A 27,159-nucleotide genomic window follows, 5' to 3' on the forward strand; every position below is an offset into this window, starting at 1 on the left:
AGTTGACATATATGACCTTATTTATCATAACAAGAAGCCCTATGAGGTAGGTAATATTATCCTTGTTTTTCAAACGACGAAACTCGGACTCACAGGTATAACAGAACTCAATCCGTGTCACATAACTAGTGAGTGATGAAGCTGAGAGTCCAGCCCAAGTCCATCTGGCTCCAAAGCCACCTCTGAATCCCTTAAGCCCCCCTGCCGAAGGGGTACATGGGCGCTGCTCTGAGAGCAGATGATGAACCCCTAAGATAAGGAATACGCCAAAGAAAGGACAGATCACGATGCAGAGCCTACTCAAAGAATAGCGTGGTGGCAGGACGTCTGGGATTTGAGGGACAGGCTAGATTTTCTCCAGTTGAAACATCTGCGGTGTCCCGTTTTTGAGGCCTCTTTCTTTGCAACAGCAAGTGCATTTTACTAAGGATTAACTTTGGCACAAGAGGGCCTAGAAAACGAACTCGTGACTTTGTTACTTGAGAGAGCAAATGAATGATGTCGAGGTTTCACTACTGTCTCTTGAAATGTGAGGCTGGAAGAAGGCTTCTAAAAACGGCCCAAAGTCTGACGCAGACATGATGCACATATACCAAGAAAAAGGTCATATTTCAAAACGGCCTAAAAATTTCCATGTGCAGCTCAGCATTTCATCGCAGAAGCACATTCCCCCTCCCCCATAAATCCTCACACCCTCATGGGAATTTCCCCAATACCAGAAGTTCTTTTCTTTATTGTATTTTCTGTGATGACTAATGGCTCCAGGATTCAGATTACTAACTGAGTGTGACAAATTCAATGAAAAGAAGAACCCTGAGGTGTGAGGACCAACAGCTTTCCCTTGTCTAAATTCTCATGAGGGTTCCTCTTGGGTCTCCCCTCTCTGTCCTCCAGCTGCGGCAAACCCCGAGAGTCTGCTGGCGGGTGTACGTTTGGGGTCCCAGGAGGGGACTCGAAGGATTCATGTTCCACTTGGGCAGGGAAGATCACCTCCTGGGTCCCCCCCGACCCGTGTCCTTACCCATGCCTGCAACTTCCCCTCCACACACCCATCAAATCCACGTGCCTTGTATCTTCTCTACAGTCCTCCCCTCACAGACCTGCAGTCCCTCGCTAGCTTCCACGTGCTTATCTTTCTTAGGCTCAACAACTCTGCAGGTCCGTAAAAATGTCACTTGTAACACTGTTGTTCTATCTTGGTTAACTGGCTGCTTTCTCTTGTGGTTCTACGCTATTGAATGCTAATTGGATTCCTTAACCCTGTAAAAACATTCTGCTGTTCACAGCACCGCACAAAGGAGGCTGTATGGGTGCCTCTCGTACTGTATAACAAGGCCAGTGGTTACACCACATCCTTGGTTACGTTGCAAGGAATGAGAACAAAGGTCTCTGTTTGAAACCCTGAGGTTGGCACTTTCCTAAAGCGTTTGATTCCGTTTTCAAACTGAGGTTTAAAAACGCAGCCCTCAAGAGCTCCTCTACGGAAAAGGATTTCTCAGGGTTGACACTATTTTAGGAAAGTTTTAGATAAGGCACTTGACTTGAATCTGAGGGCTGTTGTCTCTTGTTATTCTCATAGGCTTTTGAAATCATTTTAGAAGTCTCAATGCAAGGCATGAGAGGACTGGTTTAGAAAGAAGCCAGGGGCTTTGCCAATATAAACTCAGTAGCATTAGAAATGGACGCCTGGTGATGGGAGCATGGGCCTCCCATACAGCGGGAGTTAGAGCAGTCCCAGGAGCCTGACCCAGTCACAGACTGGTAACCAGTAACAGATGCAAGAAGGAAGGAACCAGTAACTAGGAAAGAATGACAGCTGCCTCTTAATTGTTCTGTTGTTTTCGTGGTGCTATCTTTATAGGGCTTTTTCTTGAGTACACTACCATCGTAAATATGCAGTTGGGATAACAAGTGCTGGAGGGATTTGGTTGGGCCAAATTTTATTATTACACCATTTCAGTACATAAAGCAAATGTTATTAATCCAATAAATAAAAATTTTTTTGAAGATTTTATTCATTGGAGGGAGAGAGAGAGAGAGCACAAGCAGGGGGAGAGGCAGAGGGAGAAGCAGATTCCCTGCTGAGCTGGGAGCCCAATGCAGAGCTCGATCCCAGGACCTGGAGATCATGACCTGAGCTGAAGGCAGATGCTTCACCATCTGAGCCACCCAGATGCCCCATACATATGTTTATTAAATGTTATTCCACATGCTATCCCAATAAATAGAGCAAGGTTTTTGAAAAAGGACCATTCCCCACACACGTCTTTGTTTTCTTGCTCAGAAGGTTGTCCTTCTAGATGAGGACTTGAGCTATGCTAGGGCCCAATAGGTGAGAGCCACAGGACAGGAGAAGAAAATGAAGGATTCAACCTTACTGACACCCTACTGTCCACAATAGTCTTCTAGTGACAGGACCCGATACCTCTGAACGATTCTTTTTTATCTCTAGCCAGTGAGCATACAGCGATTTTTCTCTCTTCCCTGCCCTAAGACAACTTTTGCTTGCTCAAGTCCTGACTTACCTGTCCCCATTCTCATCCTGCACTGCAGTGAGGTGGCGTTGGACAGCCAGCAGCATCTTCACATCCCCTGTCACCGCGTAGTCAAATAGGGCATTGGCATGCCGCTTGGCCAGATGCATAGCCTTCTCTAGAAAGAGGTTATCTGCAAGGCAAAGACACAATCGCAGCTGAGTTTCCTCGACTCACTTTACAGGTATGGCATGCTTGAGGTCAAAACAATCAGCAGCAGAGTTCTGATACCTCAGCACACATTGTTTTAATTGCAAATGCTCCTTTCAGTACTTCTGCATTGTGTTCACTAGAAAAAGCACAATTGGACACTGGACAAGTAGAGAGGCTGATCTGAACACTCTGTCTGTGGTTCATCAGGGAAAAGAAATTTAGAAATGTATGTTATCTTAGGGGACACACTCAATCTCTAAATAATGTTGATTCGATTCACTATATCATAAGTAATCCCTCTCTTGATGAAATAATCCTTCACTGGAATCTTCAGCAACTCTCCTGTTAGACTAAGTGTCAAAAAACACAGACAGACAGACTTTCCATAGGTGCCACCAGTGTTCTTGTGAAGTTTGCTTCTGGAAGGACAGGGGAAGGCAAACTGAGACCTGCAGGCCAAAACTATGGCCTGTTTTTATATGATCCCCCACTTAACCATGCTTTGTACATTTTTAAAGTGATATTAAAAAAAAAAAAGAATATGTGATAGAGACCATAAGTGGCCAATAAGTTGAAATATTTGCCATCTTTCCCTTCCCTTTTCTCTAATGAGTACTGGTTCAAAATATGCGCAGAAGTGCACTGTCCCTCTTTATCCTAATTGTTCAAAGAGGGCATCAGGGTAAAAGGAAATGGCAAAGTTCTACTTCAATATGACAGTCAAGCTACAGTCGAGAGAGGAAACTATTAAAGTGATGGAAACTTTTCTCTATTATCTGTGATAGAAATGAATTAGATGATCTCCCACAATACCTAAAACTACATAATTATGATTGGAGAATGCATATGTAAACCTCAGTCTTTCTTTTCAGAGAAAACATGGGGAGAATGGAAATCTGAGTGTCAATAAGTTGATCAGACACGTGCTTTGCAAAAAGCACATAGGACTCTGAAGAGTACCCTAAACTACATATTGATGCATCATTTTTAGATGAACAGAAAATAAACCTGTCCTCTGGCAATGGTCTCCACACCTCGAACCAACCCATCTCCTCACCAGTCGATACCACGTAACAATGTGTGTGTCCACTTACCCTGAAACCTAGAATTCTCTTCCTTCACTCCCACTGTATACGTCAGAGTAACCTCATCATCCCCAGTGCTGGACTTCTTGTCCTGTTCTATGGGTTCAGTTACTTTCCCAGAGGGGTTGACTGCCCTTCCGTCCACACTCTTGCCACCACCTTCAGAATCATTTTTAGATGGGGTGTCTATGGTTCCTAAGACAGAAACAAAAATATCAGCTTTTTCTCAGTAAAATCTATTAAGTTATAATTTACTGTTTCATTTGTCAGATAAAGATGGGAGGCAAGTTTACTGCAAAGGGAAAAGAAAAACAATAATTTAAAATTCCTTTTAAAATAGTTTAATCATTAGGTAACCTATTTTGGAACTATTTCAAAGATTTTATTTATTTGACACAGTGTTTTGGAGCTATTTTATTTTATTTTTAAATTTTTTTTAAAGGTAGATTTTTTGGGGGGGAAAGATTTTATTTATTTATTTGACTGACATAGATCACAAGTAGGCAGAAAGGCAGGCAGAGAGAGAGGAAGGGAAGCAGGCTCCCAGCTGAGCAGAGAGCCTGATGTGGGCTCGATCCCAGGACCCTGAGATCATGACCTGAGCCGAAGGCAGAGGCTTTAACCCACTGAGCCACCCAGGTGCCCTTATTCTAAACATTCAATTCTGACAGACACATTTTTACTGACACATTTTTCCTACTGACGGATAACATTACATTAGTTTCAGGTGTACAGTATAATGATTCAATATTTGTATATAATGTCAAATGATCATCACAATAATTACTATCAGTCAGCACATATAAATCTTTTTTCTTTTGATGAAGAACTTTTAAGATCTTAAAAAATTTTTATTTACAGTTCTAAAAACTTACATTTCATTGCTTATTTATAAAGGAGAAAAAAGAAATATAGTTCTTCTGTGAATTGCAGGGAAGTGGATTTTTTTTTTTTTAAGTGGCCTCCATGCCCAGCATGGGGCTTGAACTCACCACCCTGAGATTGAGACCTGAGCTGAAATCAAGAGTCGGATGTTTAACTGACTGAGCCACCCAGGCATCCCGGGGAAGTGAAATTTTTAAAGTTTAAATAAAAACAGAGGAATTATTCTTTCCCTAATGTTATTTCACCAAGCAAGTTGTTAAGATGAGATACCAAGCCATTTTCTTTAGTGTGGGATCTACTTGGGATGCCATTTCTGTGATCTTTCAGGCCGGACCATGGTATCTGACAGGTGCTCTGAGAACACACAGGTTTTATGAGCAGAACTGGCTCAAATCCTAGTTCTGCCATTAACAGGTGCGTGCCTTCAGTGAGTGAATGAACATTTCTGAACCTGGGTGTCCTCTGTCTGTACAATGGAGACACTACTCTTTTCCTTACAGAGCAATCACGAAGATTACAGTCAAGATGTATAGCAGCACCTGACATAAAATGCATTCCATAGCTGGGAAGGCTTCATTGTATTATTTCTTTAATGGGTATGCTAGAATGGACATGAATATAAACCATGAGGCCATGATGTGACAACTGCAAATTAGGGGATGCATTTGATGGGAAAGGTCACCCCTATAAAACTCAAAATGTCTATGAAAGTATAGTATTTAAGGGGAAAAAAAGGGAAAGAATAGGTAAATTTGGTGACTTTTTTATGCTTCAATAGTCAAGTGTCTCTCTAGATCCCTTTTTAATGTTTTCTTCCCCCTGGTCATGCCACTTACAAAGTCAATATATTTTTTTAAAGTGGGCTCCATGCCCAGCATGGGGCTTGAACTCATGACCCAATGTATAAACACAGCATTGGGAATAGAATTTATATTCACCACAGGCAATAACTTTTTTTTGGGGGGGGGAGTAACTTCTTAGTTTATTTGCATTTATCAATTTTTTTTTCAAGATGACAATGTCATGATAAAAAAATTTTTTTGGCATTAATTTTGTTATTCTTTCCTCACTATTAAAAAAACTATCTTACTTACCATGTTTCATCCCAGCATTAGATTTAGTGGTTCCGGGATGGAAGGTAATTCCACCATATGTAGGAAATCCATAGTGAGGGAAGCCATACCCTGAAAAGGCAAGCAAAACAACTGAAACCTCATGCATTTTTTTTTTTTTTTTTTAACAAAGACTCAGCAAAGTTCAGTGTCATTCCTTAATGTGAGCGTGGGCTTTGGTGTGGGAGGGCAGTGTGCCCAACATGCTGCTTCCATGCTTCCATGGAGAGTTAGCAAGTTACACTGTGGGAGATGACAGGATGATCAGAATTCCACTCTGATCAAGCTTAGATTTGGCAACTCAGGCAACGCCCAGGCTCGGGGCAGTGTGGAAGAGAAAGGCTCCCATTCCTGTGTGGAGAGGAGAGGCCAGTGGTGAGTGGTCACACCAAACTCTGACTTGCTGACACAGAGGACCTTGAAACAACCGCCAGCGGGAAAAACTGAACCAAACAAAATACAGAAAAAATACTGACTCCTCCGGGGAAACATGACCACACTGTTTATTCTCAGGCAGTTTTGGTAGAAGCATAAACTCACACGTAAAACTCTTTGGGGGAAGCAGCTAGTATTAGACGTTATACTCTCTGACACTATAATTTTGCTTCAAAGAATCTAATTTACAAAAACAATCTGGAATAAAAGAAAAGCAATGTGGACGAAGGCATTGAGTAAAGACAATACAAAAACAGGAAACACATTCAAGTAAGTAATACTATGGTGTGTTCACTTGATGAAATACTAGGAGTCATTTAACTGATGCTTAAAATGTTATGCTTGCATAAAATTTATATTGCCACGGGGGAAATGCTTATGTTACTTAACCCGTTAGGGAGAAGCGGCATCTATGACTCTATATACACAATCGTGATGTCTTGATACTAAATCATACAGGTAAATAGATCAAATACAACACATTATGAGGACTGCAGCTGTACTCATGATACTGCATAAATACATAGTATAATGTTTGCACAGAAAAAAAAATTTGCAGAAGTAAACCTTCAACAGCAGGATTTTATGTATCTTCAGATTTTCTACAATGTAGTACATATAATATGAAATCCTCTCAATGGTTCCAAAGAAAACCAAGACAGTATGGAAGGGAGGGACTGGCGGCAAGGAAGGAAGGAAGAAAAGAAGGAAGGAAGGAAGAGGGGAGGAAGGAAGAGAGTGCGTGGGTGGGAGGCAGGGGAAATACACCACAACATTAATAGATGCATTCTTCAGATAACTGGCCTCGGGTGACTTTATTCTTCTTACTGGTTTTGGTGTTACCTACATGTTGCAAAAGGAACATGTGTTTCTTTGAAAAATTCTGTATGTTGGGAAATTTTGATTAATTTAATCTGTTGCGTTCAATAATGTCCCGGCCGCTTGACCCACAGACAATCTGGGAACTCTAGGAAAGGAAAATTCACCATCTCCCACGTGACAAGCTTTAGAAAGAGCAGACTTAGTTCATACCTGGCCCTGTACTTCCAGCACCCGCTCCGCCACCGCCACCGCCAAACATGCCTCCGCCTCCAGCTCCGGCTCCACTCCCGCCGCCAAAACTATCTGAGAAATTAGGCATGAGCTTCTGCCGTTTCCTCTGCACTTCCTCTTTATCTGTATTTAAAGGAAGAGAAACCAGAGGAGAAAAGACCGATTCAATTCCACTACTAGCCACAGAAAGAGTATTGATTCGGATGGTATTTTTAAACACCTTAAAGGGAAACAGAAATCACCCAAGGAGGAAGAGATGCCAAATTTCAAGAAGCAGTATATTTATTCCAATGGATCGGAATACAGAGAACTGGCCTCAGAGAGACCACAGAGCTGCACACACCCAAATCCCCTCTGCAACAGTTTCTGAAGTCACCACGTCATTCAGATTAGTGAAAGACTAGATTTTCCAGCAAATGTTAGGATACTGACACACAGAATAAGAAAACCAATACTGAGCATTCTCATTTGGTCATTCACAAATGATTACTAACCAATTACCATTTATAATGACTCTACTATGAGCTAAGTGCTAGGGAGAAAGAGTAGTATGAATAATGCCTTTGCTGTCAAGAACACTTAAAATGTTAAGGTTGCGGGGGGGGGGTTGTGGGGGGAGACCTGGAGAGAGAGAGGACCACAGTGCTATATATGTTAAATTTATGGTGCACACCAGTGTTCCAGGAGATCAAGGAAGCACTTCTAGGAAGTCCCTGTGGGGTGGAAAGCTCAGGGAAGTCTTGCAGGACTCAACTTTCTATCAGGAGAGGGCACCAGGAGGATGTTCTGGAGATGGGATATAGAGGGAAAGTAATGAAGGAAGGAATGTACACTGTGTGCTTCTGAGAGCTGCGGTGGTTCCGTTGAGCTGAAGTGAAAGTTGAGCATGAGATATTCTTGAGAAATGGGGCTACTCGGGACTGCCCTGTAGAGCTTCTGGATCATGAACCAAAGGGGTTTACCAGCAGGAGAGCCACTGAGTGTTTCTGAACTGGGGATGATGCGCACAGGGTGGTATTTTAGGAAGCTTCCCCTGTCGCAGGTGCATAGGGCAAAATGAAGAGTCAAAGTGAGAGGCAGAGACAGTGGAGACATAAGGAGTTGGGGCCGTTCCTTACTGGGCACCATGATAATACAAGTGGGCGAACCCCAGAAATACAAGGAAAGAGGGATTGGGAGTCAGTGGTGACTGATGAGAAACGGGAGGCTGAAAGTCTAAGAGCACAACTTGACTGCAGTACAGTGATGCCCCCTGAGACGGTTGACTGTCCAGGTCCAGACACTAGTTAGACCGTCTTCCCTCATTCCTTGTGTAGTTGCTGTTTTTCTTTTGCTTTTCACTTTGCTGTTCTCACCAGCCCCAATGCCTTTGCGGTCCATTACCATGTTCTTGTTTTTTCTTTCTGTTTCTGTTTCTTTCTCTTCTCTGGCCTTCCTACCATATACTTTTTTCTCCACTCTCTCTTTTGAGCTAAAAGGATGGAAGCTTTTTGTTTAAGTAAATAACGAACGTGGTATTCTTTTTCTCAATTAGCAGCCTGATACTTAACAATTGTCCTATTTCTGATTTTTCTTTTTTAAAAATTTTAAAAAATTTTTCTATTTTTAAAAGGGTTTTATTTGAGAGATCACAAGTAGGCAGAGAGGAGGCAAGAGAGAGGGGGAAGCACGCTCCCTGATGAGCAGAGAGCCCGATGCGGGGCTCGATCCCAGGACCCTGAGATCATGACCTGAGCCAAAGGCAGAGGCTTTAACCCTCTGAGCCACCCAGGCGCCCCCTATTTCTGATTTTTCAATGTCAGTTTTGGTCAATGTTTTTATGTTCAGAAAGATCCCTACTTATTTCTAATTCTGTGGTTGTTCCAGTCACCTCAGGGCTCAAGAGAATGCCCTTACTGACTACCTCATGGTCACCGCAGTGCAGCTGGAAGACTAAAGCATGGAATAGGATACAGCAAAGTACCCTGACAAATAATCGTTCAAAAACTGATCATGTCGGGATGCCTGAGCCGCTCAATCAGTTAAGCAGCTGCCGTTGGCTCAAGTCATGATCCCAGGGTCCTGGGATCAAGTCCCGAGTCCCACATCAGGCTCCTTGATCAGTGAGGAGCCTGATTCCTCCTCTATTTCTGCCAGCTGCTACCCTGCTTGTGCTCTCTCTCTGGCAAATAAATAAATAAAATCTTTAAAAAAGCAACAACAACAAACTGATCATGTCCACACTTGCTAGGAAGAAGAAAGTCAATGTCGGTCAACTTGAAGAGAATGTGCTTCCCCTAGAAAGTGTTGGCCTTAAAGTGGAAAAACTTTACAAATGTCATTATCAAAGATTTTGGATAGATTTACAAAATTTTTCTGTCAGTTGTACTATAACCAATAGTCGTATTTATTACTCAATCTATATACTGTTGCTCTCACACAGAATATTAGTTCATTAGAAATATGAAACACAGGAGGGAAGCAGTTCACTCATTCATCTTCAGGGATAATGTTATCTATTGACATGTTTTCTAGCAAAGAGATCATTTGGCATTTGCTATGTACTTCTTTTGACTTAGAAAACAGATGTTCAATGGTTATAATTCACTGTAAAATGAGAATTTTTGAGTCAATTTAAAAAATATTAAATATTCTATATCCATTAAGATTTCAATGACAGGAAACTGAAATGGAAATTTCATTATGACAGGCTTTTAAATAGAAGAACCTGCAGTCTAAATTTCCCAGAAATGAACATGGAGATTTTCCCATTGCATTCATTTATCTTCGTGGTCTGCCTTTGACAGTGGCACCATGGGTTGTACTATGAAACATCAACCTATTCCAGAAGGGATCTAAGTGGTCACTTACCAAGCTCTCCTTTGGGGAAGAGGAAATAGAAGCTAGGAAGATTAGGGGATTTGTCAGAGGTCAGGACAGAGTGAGGATCAGATCCAAAGTTTAGTGAGCTTTCCATTATATCAAGCAGCCATTTTGGGGGAAATACCCAAAATATCTCTCCTTTCCCACTGCTGCCATACCTTTTTTTAAAAAAGATTTTATTCTTTTACTTGAGATGCAGAGAAAGTGAGCAGGAAGGAGAGGGAGGAGAATTCAAAGCTGAATCCATGCTAAGCACAGGGCCCCCCATGTAGAGCTTGATCCCATGACCTCAAAATCAAGACCTGAGCTGAAACGAAGTGTCACACTTAACCCACCGAGCCACCAAGGCACCCCTCACTTTCTTTTAATAATTTATAATTATGATAATAGTTTAGGTCACAAACGTAAGCTTTTAGTCTCCACCCTTTTTTTACTGTGTGTATGCCTTAAAAGTACCTCATTCTGATTTTTCGGGTTCTAGTGTTCTAGTAAAATGTCTGCATTCCTTTCATAATTTAAAGATTATGATTCTGCTTCTTCTGAATCTCTATCTTTTCAGACTGAAAAATCACATGGTCTTTTTTTGCTTTCATACAGCAGTTCCTCAACTATCTTCTCTTTTCAATCATCCCTCTCTATTATTTTGTCTTCCCTGAACCCAACCATCTCCATAAAGTTTTTATGAGGTACAATGTCAATAACCATAGAGGTGTCTGGATGACTCAATACAGTGAAAGGAATATGTGTTATATTTCTTTGTCTCGATGGCACCCAACAAATTACTAGCCTTTTGGATGAGGATGGTAACTTGGTTGGTCAATCAATAAGTCAGCTTTCATATTTACAAGAGCCAGGATATGGAAGCAGCCCAAGTATCCATCGACTGACGAATGGAAAAAGAAGATACAGTGTGGGGCGCCTGGGTGGATCAGTGGGTTAAAGCCTCTGCCTTTGGCTCAGGTCATGATCCCAGGGTCCTGGGATCGAACCCTGCATCAGGGTCTCTGCTCAGCAAGGAGCATGCTTCCCTTCCTCTCTCTCTGCCTGCCTCTCTTCTACATGTGATCTCTGTCTGTCAAATAAGCAAATAAAATCTTAAAACAAAAACAAGAAGATACAGTGTGTGTGTGTGTGTGTGTGTGTGTGATTTATGATATATATATCAAATATGTGCACGTGTGTGTTTATACATAATACATATAATATACAATATTATTCAGCCATAAAAAAGAACAAAATCTTGCCATCTGCAACATGGATGGAGCTAGACAGTATTATGCACTAAGCAAAATAAGTCAGAGAAAGCTATCATACGGTTATACTCATGTGGAATTTAAGAAACAAAACAAACAAGCAAAGAGGGAAAAAAAGGAAGAAAGAGACAAATCAAGAAACAGACTTTAATTACAGAGAACAAGCTGCTGGTTACCAGAGGGGAGGTGGGTGGTGGTGGGTGAAACAGGTGATGGGGATTAAGGAGGGCACTTGTGATGAATACCAGGTGATGTATGGAAGTGTTGAATCACTGTATCATATAGCTGAAGCTAACATAACACTGTGTGTTAACTAAGTGGAATTAAAGTAAAAACTTGAAAAAAATAAGTCAGCTTTCAGAGTTATCTCAGCATCTACTATATGACATATACTAAGGGGTGCCTGGCTGGCTCAGTCAGTAGAACATGTACTTTTTGATCTCAGGGTAGTGAATTCAAGCCCCACGTGGCGTACAGCCTACTTAAAAAAGTAACATACATGACATACACTGTTCTAGATGTTGGGAATGTAGCAATAAACATGAAAGACCAAATCTATGACCTGAAGAATAGTCTTCCTATTGAAGATGGAAGACGATAATAGACTTGTAAATTAATACATAAGACAATTTTGCATATTGATAAAAATAACAAACAATACAAAATTAGGCAATGACATAAGGAGTGACTGCAGGGCTGGGGCAGTAGAAGATGTATTCAGTGACTTCTGAGAAATGTATACAATGATTCATTCCCTGGATTGTATAGCTGGGATTCACTTTCCTACACTTAGTCTTACATGAAACGACCTGCTACTTTTCGGACCAAGTCATATGTCTGGTGTGATGACTGCTCCTTGCAATTATTTCATCTTGGGATTTTATAATCCAGAAGGTTTTATTGACTAAGGTAATTTTTTACCTTCAATGAAATAGTTCTAATCTCACATGACTTGATCACAATATATGTTTGGTCGTTCTTTCTGTGGAGCTCAACTGCCCTTATTTTTCCAGATGGTTCTTCTTATTTGTCTGTATTACATGGAGCTTTTAGTCAGTGGCAGTCTGGAAGTGCTTGAAGCATATAGGTTGGGATTTTGAACTTTTAGAAGACCCCATTCTCTAACTCCAGCATCTGATATTATGAATGAATGTCTGAACATGCCCCAGCTGTCCCTTACTCTTTTGACGAACAGATACCACTGCAAAAGGTAGACAGGTGGCCTAGAAGCCAAGCTTAGCTTTGAATGTTTCTAGGCTCACACATGTGTAGGTAATCTGGGTATTCTTTTTAAACATAATTCTCTGTGTCAGAAAGAACAGATATTATGTTAAGATGTATTTTAGGAGAAGAAATCTATTTTTTTTCCCCTCAGAAAGTCCCCCCAGATTAGCCATATTTCTCTTCTGTGTCTATTAAAGAAGTGTGTTTAATTGGAAGCAGTGATTTTCATCTTTATGCAGCCTGAAGCATTTGGAAGACCTCAGGCTATCGCTGGGTCGAGAAATAAGGGGAGGTGGGCTTCTAGGGAAGGCCGAGTGGGTCGGCTCCCCACTTCCACTTTAACCAGAGCCTGTCAGGTGTATGTACTGGGATTTTGCATGAAATTATACGTGGAGGGGGAAAAAAGCTCTTCTGCTGACAATGTCTTCACACCACAGTAACAGAATGCACTAAAAATTGGACCCCGTGGTGGACAGGTCACAACTTCTGAAAAAGAAATGAGAATCCATGGTGTCATCTTCTAAATGCTCCTGCCACAACATGAATCCTAGGAAAAGAAGCCCTCTTCAAGGATCCCACATCACATGTGGCTGTCACAGGATCCAACACCCCTGTGTGTCATCCATACAGCACCTTTGTGGCTTCTGACGTCAGTCAGGACATGCCCTGTGATGATCATTTCATTGACCTCCCCCTACGGTCTCACTTCCCTCTAACCCAGGGGTTTCTGACTTTGTTTGTGCCATGACCCCTTTTCCAGTCTTGTGAAATCCACGGATCTCTTCTTAGAATCTTAGTTATTAATATGTAAAATACAAAATTGGATTATATAAAAAAGCTAATTAACTAAAGTCCATTTCTATCTTTGGACCCTTTGGGGGTCAGTGGACTCTAGGTTAAGAAGTAGCTTTGAGCAATTATCCCACTTAGGGGCTTGTCACACTCATTCTGAGAGGATTCTCAATGCTGAATTTCCTTCTGGAAATTCTGCCTTCTGGAGTTCCAGTCTTGCCTTTTGACCGGCTTATTAGGAATTTGCCAGAGAAACCGAAAATGTGACATGTTTGAAACGGAGCTCCCTCTTTGCCCACTCAAACCTACTTTTGCTCTCTAGATTCTTTCATCAACTCAACCACATAACATGGCTGGGATTCCTAGAACCATCTAGGACTCCTGAATTTTTCCTTCACCTCCTACCCCAACCAGCATCTGGGTCTTCTTGACACTACCTTCTTCTTTCATTCTTTGCACTAACACCTTCATGAACCTCACGTTTTCTCACTTGGACTCTTGCATTACTCTTCGGGCTCCTTCTCTGCTGCTCAGATATTCTCCTCAGTGTCCACATAAGGAAGTCAGAGCCATCAATCCAAATCCAAATATGCCTGGTCATTCCCCTCTCCAGAATCAATCAGCATTCTTCAGCTACCCATCACAGCACTTCTGCACTTGGCTCTGGACTTCCTTACCTGCCTTGGTCTTCAGTGGTTCATCTTGGTGCTCACAAGGCTCTCACTTCTTTCTGAACAAACACTAATTGTTCAGCTCCTCAAGTTTCTTAAGCCTAGGAAACCCTTACCTTCCCTGTTTCTCACCCAGCTCCTGAAATACACCCCAAGCTAAAGAACCTTGAAGAAGCCTACTTCTTTTTTTTTTTTTAAGATTTTATTTATTTATTTGACAGATGGAGATCACAGAGAAGCAGGCAGAGAGAGAGGAGGAAGCAGGCTCCCTGCTGAGCAGAGAGCCTGATGCGGGGCCCCATCTCAGGACCCTGAGATCATGACCTGAGCCAAAGGCAGAGGCTTTAACCCACTGAGCCACCTAGGTGCCCCAAGAAGCCTATTTCTTGGTGGCTTCTTTTGAAACAAGCGTCCTCGGCATCCTCAAAGTGTTTTTGGATGATTCCCTGTGGGAGTTTATCAAAATCATAATTCTCATAATAACTATGTAAGATTATTCTCTCCCCTTCTTGGAGTGTCTTTTGGGGTGTCTTGATTCATTTTTATGGATCTGCACTGCATGGTGGCTGAGTCTCCTGTTCTACTGACTGAGGCCTGTTGATACAGTGTTTAATTCTCCTGAACAGCTGCCATAACTGGCCAAACCCAAAGAGCCTTGAATAAATGGCAGATTCTCAGATTCAAGGGCCAATTCTCAAATGTCTAAATCTCACTTAAGCTTGGTAAAAGTAACACTATTTTGAAAGGCTGGACTTAATTCCATGATCTCCAAAAGAGTATATTACTTCTCTCTTCTCTAAAAATAAAAACCATTGGTCTGGGGGCCAATTCCTAGGAAGCCATTCAAAGGAAGTAGCCAACTGATCTGTTCTGATCAGCTTTGTCCTTTTATAGGAAACAGCACAAGAATGTAAGCAACCGAGTTACCTTTGATTTCAGGGTAGTAGAGAAAAGGTTTGGGTTCGCTAGTTTCCAAATCAGATTTCCTCCGAAGTTGGACAAACACGGAAGCTGGTTTTGTGATGTTGACATCTTTATACTTTGGAGTTTTGAAGACGATGGCGAACTGCAGGATACAAAGATCCAAATGTTGGGGTGGCCTATATTTTTTTTTCCAGAAATGCTACTCATTAAACATACTCTTTAGCCCAATATTTAGACACAGTATACTATAAAAGGCATTCTAGAGAAAGTTACAAACTCAGAATTCTATGCCCATACATTATCATTAAATTGCCACAGTAAAACGGAAATACAAGATTATGCTAATGTTTTGCCAATCTTTCTTTTCATTTGTCTAACATTTCAAATGTCTTCCATTTGTTAAATAACCGTGTGAGTAAAGTACATCATATACTCCTCCTTCTCTTCTAAATCAGCCTTAGCATGCTCCAAAATTATTTACAGCAACATCAGAAACACTGGTTGTGGAAAGAGAGAGTGAAGAACGGGTACTACAATCAGCCTGCAGGTTGGCCAATGAGGAGAGGAAGCTAAATCCTGCAAGAGAGACATATATTTCCAAGTGAGGATGGCCAATGCTCTAGGCTTCGAGGGCATTCTGTGACACCTCTAAGCTAGCCTCCTCACTACTTTCTGGTAGTGCCACAATAGTTTGGCATTTTCACAGTTTCTTGTTTGATTTTTTTGAGTATGTAATGTATTCATAGGGATCGAGACTTTGTAAAATATGGAGAGGTACAGGGTGCATACCCCATGTCTGAACACACCTGCGTACGCCTCTGCTGTCCCTCCAGTCTAGGCAGTTCCTACTGTGAGCCTGCCCCCAGAGGGAACCACAGTGATGTTATTCATTCCTTGTGTATGCTTCCAGAATTTCCTTACGCTTATGCAAACATGAACGATCTTTTTTTTTTTTTAAAGATTTTATTTATTTATTTGACAGACAGAGATCACAAGTAGGCAGAGAGGCAGGCAAAGAGAGAGGAGGAAGCAGGCTGCCTGCTGAGCAGAGAGGCTGACGCGGGGCTCGATCCCAGGACCCTGGGATCATGACCTGAGCCGAAGGTTTAACCCACTGAGCCACCCAGATGCCCCCGATCTTTTTTTTTTTTTTTTTTTAAAGCATTTTGAAACAGGTAATCCTTTTTTTTAAAAAAAAATTATTTAGGGACGCCTGGGTGGCTCAGTTGGTTAAGCAGTTGCCTTCGGCTCAGGTCATGATCCTAGCGTCCTGGGATCGAGTCCCATATCGGGCTCCTTGCTCGGCAGGGAGCCTGCTCTTCTCCCTCTGCTTCTGCCTACCTCTCTGCCTACTTGTGATCTTTTTCTGTCTCTCTCTCTGACAAATAAATAAATACAATCTTAAAAAAAAAAATTATTTATTTATTTGACATAGAGATAGAGATCACCAGTAGGCAGAAAGCCAGGCAGAGAGAGAGGGGAAGCAGGCTCCCTGCTGAGCAGAGAGCCCGATGCAGGGCTCGATCCCAGGACCCCGAGATCATGACTCAATATTTTTATATGCACTTTGTTCTATATCTTAAAATATTTTTTAATGTTGTACTTTTGAGATTTTTCCATATTAGTTTATCAACTATTCATTCTCTTTAATAACTGCATAATATTCCCTCATTACAGATCCACCATAATTCCTTTAACAGGCCACTTCCTGATGGACATTTTAGATTGTTTCCAGTTTTGGGGGGTGAAAATAGTATTTCTCAATCACTGAGAGTGATTAATATACGATACAGCATTTCTCTTAGTTATATACTCACTTGTCCCTGGGAACTCCTGACTTATCATGGTGATATCAGACTCAAGTAGAAGACTCTTCCTTTCAACACCTTTCATTACAATATCTCTTTAACAAGTCTCGTGACAATTACTCTGTGGAATACTATAGCAGATGACTGTCCCTTCAAAATTCCCATTTTGAAGCCCTAACCCCTAGTGTGGCTATATCGGAGAAAGGGCTTTTATGGAAGTAATTAAAGTTAAATGAGGTCATGAGGGTAGAACTGTGACAGGATAGAATTAGTGTTCTTATAGGAAGAGACACCAGAGAGCTTCCTCTCTTCTCTCTGCCATATGAGGACACAGCCAGAAGGTGGCTGTCTGCAGGCCAGAAGGAGAGAGCCCTCACCAGGAACCATCCCTATCGAGCCTTTATTTGGGACTTCTAGCCTTCAGAACTGTGATGAAATAAATTTCTGTTGCTTAACACACCCAGTCGATGGTATTTTGTTATGTTAGTCTGAACAGATTAATACAATTTCTTAAAATATTTCCCCTAAAGGACCTTAGGGCCATTGCCTTAATGGGTAGGTGACCAGACACCCAAATGAAATGTCATGACAAGGTCTCAGAGCCAGTAGTCTAAGGCCTTGCTCATAATTCTGTGGTAGATAACTTTTCTGGAAGACGTGCAAGAGTCTTAAAAATAGTACTCTTTTATGAAAGTTAAGTAAGTATTTATGATTTTTCTTTTTTCATACATGGAAATTAAGTACTGAATTTCAACAAGACAGAAAATGTAAAATTGTCGTGACCACCATCATCATCCACTTACTTGTCTATGAACATCTGTGGGGGAAAAATCTCCAAATCCTTCCCAGATCCCACCATTTTCCTCCTCTTCATAAAATCGAATCTGGATGTCATCTGCAAACAGTCACATATGACAGAGAAGTATAATTTCACGTAGAGTAGTAATATTTATAAGCATGCTGGAAAATGCAGCTGGTTCAATATTCTACCTACTATGTGCTTAAACTTTTAAAAAAGTAATTAGTATGAAAGACTTTTGAATTATTCAAAACTTTCACAAATCAAAGCATTTTTTTAAATCAGTTACCACAGTAATGGACCCTGAGTTTCATTTATATTGAGGGAACACTAGATTTACCTATTCAATCTGACTTTTCTCTTAATCAGTCTTTGACCTTCCCACTTCTCCATCACTAACCCAATTCATTTCTGAGAAATACAAAGGATATTGAAGAATATCAGAATCCCAAAGGGTCGTTCAAAATCCATACAGATCTATATAATAATATTTAACTTCTATATATTATATGGTAGCACTATTTTAAGGGACTTATGTGTATACATGAACTGATTTCATCCTCACAACAACTCTGTGATGCAAGTGTACTATTAATATCCTATTTTGTGGAAGAGAAACTGGAGTCTAGAGAGGTTAAGTGACTTATCCAAGATTGAATAGCTAGTAAGTGGAGAAGCAGAATTTGAACACAGCCTCCAGGCTCATAAACATTCTACTCCGCTGCTTCCTTGTGATACTTTGTCAGTCCATATGGAGAAGTTGTTAAAAATATATTGGGGGCGCCTGGGTGGCTCAGTTGGTTAAGCGACTGCCTTCTGCTCAGGTCATGATCCCAGGGTCCCGGATTGAGTCCTGCATGGGGCTCCCAGCAACATGGGGAATCTGCTTCTCCCTCTGACCTTCTCCCCTCTCACACTCCCTCTCTCTCAAATAAAAAAAAAACTTAAAAAAAAATCATATCAGTCAAGTCCCTTTGGACGAAATAGGAATGCCTAAATTTCACACTTGTGTCATTGATTCTCTTTCTGCAGAAATATGACAATATAACTCAGACTGCATCTCCTTGGCTTTACTTCCCATTTTATAGAAAGGACTGCACTACTGATTTATGAAAACTAAGTTCATATTTCTATTTAAATACAATTTTAGAAATATTAGGGCTGGATAAAACATCTCATTATCTCCTGGTCAATTCCTTTGCCTTCAGGTAGGATTAAACAGGACCTAGTTATTCAGACTCTTTAAGCCAAGTACAAGACTTCTCTTATAAGCCATTCCAATGTGATAATGATTAAGAATTGCATTTATAGGGGCGCCTGGGTGGCTCAGTGGGTTAAAGCCTCTGCCTTTCGCTCAGGTTATGATCCCAGGGTCCTGGGATCGAGCCCCGCATCGGGCTCTCTGCTTGGCAGGGAGCCTGCTTCCTCCTCTCTCTCTCTCTGCCTGCCTCTCTCCCTACTTGTGATCTCTGTCAAATAAATAAATAAAATCTTTAAAAAAAAAAAAAGAACTGCATTTATAAATAAAGGAACTCAGATTGTGTTTACTCATTGAATGTATACATATTACCCGGATAAAATGGGTTAAAAAGAGGCTGACACCAGGATATACAGAGGAAATGTAAATTTTTTTTTGAATAAAGATACATATACATTTACCTTAAAATTAGATTGTATTTTTTTCTGACTTTTAAATCTCAGGCCTTCAAAGCCGTCATTCTTTTGTTTAAGAGCTGTATTTTTAGGTATGCACTCCTCACTTTGAAATTGCTCGTTACTTCGTAGTGAGTAGATCTTTATTATAACATACTCTCTATCACTGTATTTTAAAAATGAGTTGTTGGAGAAAATAACACAGTCTCCTTCAGCTTTTGCTCCTTTATAAATCTTGTACCATTACTAATGAAAGGTAAATGCCAAGAACCTTTCCTGAAAGTGGAAATTATGAGAAATATGCTCTGAGAATTTCCCTCTAGTCCTTATTCTCTTTTTCATAATTGACATCAGTGTCACATGAACGTTTTGGAGAAGCTCTCTCAGTGCTGCAATGAAGCCTGATAAAAGAAACTAAATTAACGGTTTTACACTATAGGGGCACCTGAGTAGCTCAGTGAGTTAAGCCTCTGCCTTTGGCTCAGGTCATGATCTCAGGGTCCTGGGATCGAGCCCCGAGTCAGGCTCTCTGCTCAGCGAGGAGCCTGCTTCCTCCTCTCTCTCTGCCTGCCATTCTGCCTACTTGAGCTCTCTCTCTGTCCTTTTGTCAAATAAATAAATAAATTTTTTTAAAAAAGAACAACAAATTTGGAAGAGGCAAAATGTGTAAATTTTCTAAAGGAGTTCCATGGCAGAAGAGGCATATACTGGATTTGCTGCTAAAAAGTGACTCACAGACACACCCAGAATTACATTTCACATTTTGAGATCAGAGCTTATATTTACCTTTCTGAACCTTGTCACAGAGAAGATAAATCTCTTCTCCTCCAGTTACACACCCAGCTGTCCTGTCCATTCTTACAATTTTCAAGTTGGACGCATTGGGGGCCTCTGTCCACAGGAGAGAAACAACAAACATTACGCCTTATTCTCAGCTTTAGAAGCCAGTCTCTTAGAGGGAACCCTGCCCTTAGCACACATTAACCAAAGAAAGTTAAAATAGTTTATCAAGAGTGGTCAGCATTAAGCCATGTATAAAACTGTCAAATCGATATGTTGTATATCTGAAAGTAATATAATACTGTATGTTAATTATACTTTCATTAAAAAAATAAACAGATGCTTTCATTTATATTGTTTCAACAAGGACACAAATACAAAAGCTTTTGGAAGCCCTCAGAAGTCCTCACCTCTTGAGCATGGATCATTCATGACTACCCACACACGAGACAGAAAGGAACAATATTTGCTTCTCCCAAACACAGTAAGAAAGATTCATACAGAAAGAGAAAGAGCTTTTCTGATGTTTCAGGGAAGTACCGAGCCAACGGATTTGTGGAATTTTGTGTAAGTCAAGACCTTCAATTATTTCCATGACACTGATAAACTATTTACAAGAGTCTTAAAAATCTAGAAAAAAAAAAAGCACAATTTTCTTAAACTGCTTATAAATTCTTATTTTACAGAAGAGAAAAATGGAGAGGTTAAAATTCTTTTCCCCGGACTAAATTAGAATTCTGTGTGGTTAGGGGCAAAAGTTGCTTGTGGTAATAGTATAAAGCTTCCTTTTTTTTTTTTTGCTCCCACAGCTGCATTTTAAGGTGATCTTTAGTATACAAGTCTACATCATTTTATAACTCTTTCACTTCCCTTCAAACTTGTTTAAATTAGAGAAATCGGTCAGTTGTCCTACTTGGGGCATGGACTTTTCTACTTAGACCAAACTCTATAAACTTTCAGTGAGCCTAGGTACCACACTTGCAGCCTTCTTCAATTTGTTTAATAAATCCCATGCATACCAAATAAGAAATCTTTAGGGTAAATGCTGAAGACCATTGTAAAACTTTTTAAAAAAGTTCTAGGAACTACAGACTGAAATAGATTTTGAAGTCACATACTGTCTAGACTACTCATTCAGTTAACCTGAAGTTCTTTTCTTGATAAAAGCTAGAACATGGGGGCGCCTGGGTGGCTCAGTGGGTTAATGCCTCTGCCTTCAGCTCAGGTCATGACCTCAGGGTCCTGGGATCGAGCTCCGCATCGGACTCTCTGCTCGGCAGGGAGCCTGCTTCTCCCTCTCTCTCTCTGCCTGCCTCTCTGCCTACTTGTGATCTCTGTCTGTCAAATAAATAAATAAAATCTTAAAAAAAAAAAAAAAGCTAGAACATGCAAGAACGTAGATGGATAAGAGTAAGAGTTGTTTTTATTAACACCTCTTTAGAGCCTCGACAGAAAATATTGAGGTGTTTTTTAGGAGTATCAACAATATATCCTCATGGCAAGGAATTCATAAATAATAAGAGATCTGCCATCCTCAAATGGCATATAAAAGTCTAGCATGCACATTGGAGGAAGGAGAACCATATTTATTGCTCACCTTGTAGCATTCACTTTGAATCTAGACATCGTTTCAAGCTAGATTTTAGTATTCCAATTTTGTAGATGATAAATGTGAGGCTCCAAGTGATTAAGTTACTTGCCCTGGGATTCTGAGCTAGTCAGTAACTGCCAGGGCTGGGTTAAAAGTCTGTACTTGACACTACACCAAGCTGCCTCCCCGCAGAAGTCAAGGACTTACTGCTGTCATAGATGGCATCTGACACCACGGGTTCCAGGCGCCTCGTGAAGCTGCCGGTGCTATCTGGAAGAAAAGCTGTAAACATGAGCCGCACCACGCTGAGGTCCATCTCCTTTGTCTGCTGAAGGGCTGCCTGGCGGATGATCTCCTTTTCCCGATCTAGGACCACACAGCACAGCACATTCATGTCCAGGGAAAGAGTAAAGCCAGAACACTTTAGATAAGATGCTTTTATAAAGTTCAAATAAAGAAAATGAATTGAAAACAAAAATCTATCTTTTTCTTTTGAAATTGTTTGTATTGCTAATACAATTAAAAAAAAATTTGTCTCATTTATGTCATCCAAATTAAAGGCATCAAAAGAAGACCTGCGTTTTCTCTGGATGATAGTGAAAACTGATCTCTGTGAAATCAACTGCCTCTCTCCTTTCTTATCTTCCCCGATTTCTCCTTTTTCTCCCTACAGTGACAGCTAAAGGCACAAAAGGTGTGAAGCCATAGAATGCAATAAACTTATTATGTGTGAGTTGTACTCTGAAATGTGAAAATTAAGTCTTCTGAAAGCTCCCTGAGCACAGGGACCATGTTCATTCCACAGTGCCTAGCACAGAGCCTGGCACATGGAAGGTACCCCAAAAATGCTTCTGGAGAAACTGAATGACTCAACTGCATTTGACTCCTTCCTTGCCTCCTGATAGAGCTTCATGCTGATGCTTGCATTTAAGTTATAGTATCATGAAAGGAGATAATTCAAGTGGAGAATACTGTGAAAGTGCTACAGGTGAAGAGATAGGGAATTTCAAAGAAGGGGAGAATCCAGAGGCTCTGGAGCAGAAAAGACATATGTTCTCAGTCATGAAGGGATGGTACAACTTGAACTTATGAAGAGAGTAAATAAAGGCATTCCAGGAAGAGGGAGTGGCAAGAATAGAAAGAATGTGCTGAGGCAAAGAAGTGAGAATCATGGTGTTTCTATGGAATAATTCAGTTTGACGTAAAGTGGGGGGAGTCATGGGAAACAACACTGGAAATTCAGACAGGGACCAGCTCTTGAAAGGCCTAAAAGGCCAGCTTACTGAATTTGGATCTTATAGGCAGCGAGCGGGGAGATACTGAATAGTGGTGAGGCATAGGCTTTTTCAAGATCCATCTGGCCCCAGGGTGTAAACTGGTTCAGAGGTGGGGATGGGGAGAAGCAAAGCAAGAAAAACGGAGTGAGGGGCGGAGCGCTAGAAAGAGCAGAGGGGAGCAGGGCCACAGGCTGGAGATGCAGTGTAGGCAACAAGGAGGATTCATTCAAAGGTGACGTGAAGGTTTCCAGTCTGGACATCAGAATGTGTTGAGTGGAAAAACAGTGATGGTTTTGGGTCACCTGAGTAACAGAGGATGACAGGATGACCAGACAATGGACAACGTGTGAAAGCGGAAATGGCACATGTGGTAGGACAGGATTGGGGTTGAAAGAAAAAATATAAGTAAAAACAAGGAAACATAAAATCATAGCATTTTTACAAGAAACAGCTTAGTTTATGACGTGCCTGAAGAGCCGGAAGAGATTCCTTCTAATAAGGTGAGCCACGGGAGGTAAAATGTAGGAAACCAAAACAAAGGAACTGGGTATTGCCTTGTGCACTGGTTTTGACAGGCTGAAAAGGGTAGGGTGTGGTGTTTTAAGTCATGGAAAACACATAAAAAAGTATGAATCTGCATCAGGTGTTCAGGGAGCTGTGATGGGGAGAGGAGTGCATGGTGGGACTGGAGATAAAGCTGGAAAGGTGACTGGGGCCAGACTGAGGGCTTTCTATACCAGGCCGTGGAGGTATAGACTTTATTCTAGAAGAGAGTGGGATGCCATCAAAGGTTTCTGAGCAGACAAAGTCCATGTGGTAGCAGTTCAAGGTACAGTTTGGGAGAAGGAGAAACTTGGGGCAGACAGAGGAGCACCCAGTTTACACACGAGCAACGGAGAGCCTGATCTCAAAGCACAGGCGGGGAGCGTGACACTCACCTGTGAGCTGCCGGTCTCCTCCACCTTCCGCTTGCAAATAGGCAAGATCAGGATGCACCAAAAGTCCGGGGTTGTAGCCCTTTGTACATGCCTCTGTCATTCGTGCTTCCAGTGTTTCAAATACTTTTTTCTTTGTCACATGAAGTATACCCAAGTTCGCAAAGCTGGTGAAAAAGCAATAACAGCAATATCCACCACCAAAAGTTAGGCTGTCAATGATGAGTGTCCAGTTTTACTCGAGCAAAGCGGCTTTTAAAAAAATACACGGGCCCTCAGCCGCTGGAGCCCACGCTATAATCAAACACATTGCTATGTCCACGGTGAGACATGTGCAGTAGACTCACCAAATGGGATCATAAAGACTACACATTAGGTCAGAGTGGGTCTTGCCGCCAAATGGATCTGTACCAAACTTAACAAAATTTTTTGGTTTTCAGGGCTTATGAGGCTTTCAAATAACAATACAGGGAGTGGGATACACACACATATGTATGTCTTATTAAGGAAGCTTCCCCTAGATTCACTTTGAAGTATTTTCTAGGAGAACTCTTTAAATTTTTTTTTAAAATTCTGAATATAGTACTAACTTATCTCATTTTTTTGAAGAATAGAGGAATATTATATTTGGAAGGATTTTTTTTTCTTTTGGATCATCCCTGGGTTTCTGCTTGGGCTTTAAAGTCTATAATGGAGTCTCATCTCCTCTTGGGTTATCTCTAAGGCTGGAATTATTTATTACCACTAGAATGTCATCTAATGCTACATGTATTCAGGATAGAGAACCTTTTATCTCGTGAAGCCTACATACCTCTTGGGCAAAATATGTTAATAAGCTAAATAAAACAAGTTAAGGGATTTTAAAGAAAAAGCATAAATTACTCCAGCCCTTCATTTTTTAAAGTACATGAAACAAAAAAGTATATTCAACAAACATAGTACAACAAACAAAAAAGTACTTTACCAAGGAGGAGACCATTTGTTCAACAAATAATTATTCAGCTACTTATTTTTTTTTAAAGATTTTATTTATTTATTTATTTGACAGAGAGACAGATCACAAGTAGGCAGAGAGGCAGGCAGAGAGAGAGGAGGAAGCAGGCTTCCTGTTGAGCAGAGATCCCGATGGCGGGGCTCGATCCCAGGACCCTGAGATCATGACCTGAGCTGAAAGCAGAGGTTTAACCCACTGAGCCACCCAGGCGCCCCTCAGCTACTTATTAGTGCCAGGCAGTGTCCAGGTGTCCTGTCAGCACCCAGGAATCCCTTCCTTCGTAGGATTTATATGCTAGTGTAACTAAAGAGAAGAAACAAAGAAGAGATTTTACAGTATAATTAAGAGGGTAATAAGTGTTACCAAGAAAAATAAGGTAGGAATGGAGAAAAGGAAAGGTAATAGTAGAAGACATGATGTTTTAAAATAGGCAGAAGCCAGAAAAAGCCTCACTGAAAAGATGACAATGAGCAAAGACTCGAAGAACGTGAGGGAAAAGACGTGGCTATATGGAAGAACAGTGTTTGAAAAGGAATAGCACGTATTTGAAATAACAGTATTTGAAAAGGAAGAAGCCAAGACCCTGAGATAGGACAATACCTGATGTTTCCAAAAGACAACAATGACAAGGAGGCCAAAGTTACTGGAGGAAAATCCACAAGACATGAGTGGTAAGTGAAAAGTTCAAAGAGATAAGTGGGCACACAGATCTTTTAAAGCCTTGTATGCTTTTGCAAAGACTTTTATTTAGTTCTGGCTTTTACCCAGGAAGAAAGAAGATTAGTAACAGAAGACAAATATTATGACAATGGACTAGATGAAACAAAGACTAAGATAGTATGGGAAGAAGACAAGATGAACTAGAAGAAGAAAATATAGGAGGTGAAGACAGAATGAGATGAGCGCTCGGACAGAGGCCCGGAGACGCAATGAGAAACATGTCCAGAGAGTAACAGAAAAAAGGAGGACAGGAACTAGCACGATGTATAAATCTGGCAAATCACTATGTTGTGCACCTGAAACTAATGTAACATTGTGTGTCAACTATACTAAAAGAAAAAAAAGTAGAATAGCTGAGACACGCAGAAAAGAAAACAGACCAACAGAATATAAGCTCCCGATGGCAGAGAAGTCCAGTGCTTAGAACAGTGCTTGATTGGGGCACTTGGGTGGCTCAGTCATTAAGCATCTGCCCTTGGCTCAGTCATGATCCCAGGGTCCTGGGATCGAGCTCCACATAGGGCTCCCTATTCCACCGGAAGCCTGCTTCTCCCTCCCCCACTCCCCATGCTCATGTTCCCTCTCTCGCCATGTCCTCTCTGTCAAGTAAATAAATAAAATCTAAAAAAAAGAACACTGCTTGACATAAGAGTGTCTAATAAATGTTGAATACACGAATGCATGAATTCACACAGCACAGAAAAATATGCAACATGACGTATCGATATGTATGGAAGCATAGACAGTTTTTTAGAAACAACACCATCTTTTGGCCCAGCTGTACTCCTATGTAGATCATCCACAACTACCTACGTAGTGACAGTGACAAACACCTACATAACTCTTTACCCTTTACCATACAGAAAGTGATTTTCATGTATATTCTTTAACTAATCCCTATGAAAAGGGCATCATCCTTATGTGAATAATTTATTTACTCTGGTAATAAATGGAATAATATAGAAGCCAATCTTCTGTTTCAGATAATGATGGAAGTAACAGGGACCATATTGAACCTTTCACCGTAAGTCACATAAAACACATGGAAAATGGTTTTCTAACACTCGATAATAGGCAGCACAGGATAGTGATCCTTAAGAAAAACAACTAAGCTAATTCCTAAGATAATGCTGGGTTAATGTCTAGAGTTTCCAGGCTGTAGCCTAGGAAGGGAGACCTAAACAGGACCCAGTAATCTCCCTGAGTTTTGGAGACAGAGTTAAAAATCTAAGGGGGCTAAAGAGGCTGGAAGCCACAGGCAGAGAACCAGAGAAGAAAGAGCCACGTACAGAGAGATATTCAGGGATGGACAGTGTGACCCTGCCTTGAGTCTTCAGCAAAGTACAGATCAGAGCATGTGTGTGAGGAAACAACCTGAGACTTGGGGTGGGGTGTGGGGGTGGGTACAAAACACCAGAAAGGAGCAGGCAAAACATTTCTTGGAGCACAATGGGGCTGGATTAGTTCAGGAAATCTTGTAATACATGATTCATCAGGTTTGATAATGATTTCATCAGGATGAATATTCAGAAAGGCATTGGTTTAGTAATGGTGTCAAATTAACCCCAGATGGAAGGTTGATTTGGCTTCCCTAACAAATCTCAGAAATAAGTCTAGAA

The 27,159-nt window shown here is 41.0% G+C and overlaps 1 protein-coding gene across 4 annotated transcripts in view; it reads right to left on the bottom strand.

The window, feature by feature from the left end:
• Positions 1–27,159, bottom strand: part of NFKB1 (nuclear factor kappa B subunit 1) — a 120,604-nt gene that overhangs the window by 16,434 nt on the left and 77,011 nt on the right. For all 4 annotated transcript variants that reach the window (XM_045997107.1, XM_045997110.1, XM_045997109.1 and 1 more), the window contains 9 exons: positions 23,830–23,993; positions 21,822–21,980; positions 20,030–20,134; positions 17,595–17,686; positions 14,987–15,125; positions 7,237–7,380; positions 5,752–5,841; positions 3,782–3,967; positions 2,526–2,667 (listed from right to left, as the gene is read on the bottom strand). In XM_045997107.1, coding sequence (XP_045853063.1) covers positions 2,526–2,667; positions 3,782–3,967; positions 5,752–5,841; positions 7,237–7,380; positions 14,987–15,125; positions 17,595–17,686; positions 20,030–20,134; positions 21,822–21,980; positions 23,830–23,993 — 1,221 coding nt within the window. The remainder of the gene's footprint in view (positions 1–2,525; positions 2,668–3,781; positions 3,968–5,751; positions 5,842–7,236; positions 7,381–14,986; positions 15,126–17,594; positions 17,687–20,029; positions 20,135–21,821; positions 21,981–23,829; positions 23,994–27,159) is intronic.

The sequence above is a fragment of the Meles meles genome, chromosome 2 (genome assembly GCF_922984935.1).
Source record: "Meles meles chromosome 2, mMelMel3.1 paternal haplotype, whole genome shotgun sequence".
Classification (NCBI taxonomy): domain Eukaryota; kingdom Metazoa; phylum Chordata; class Mammalia; order Carnivora; family Mustelidae; genus Meles; species Meles meles.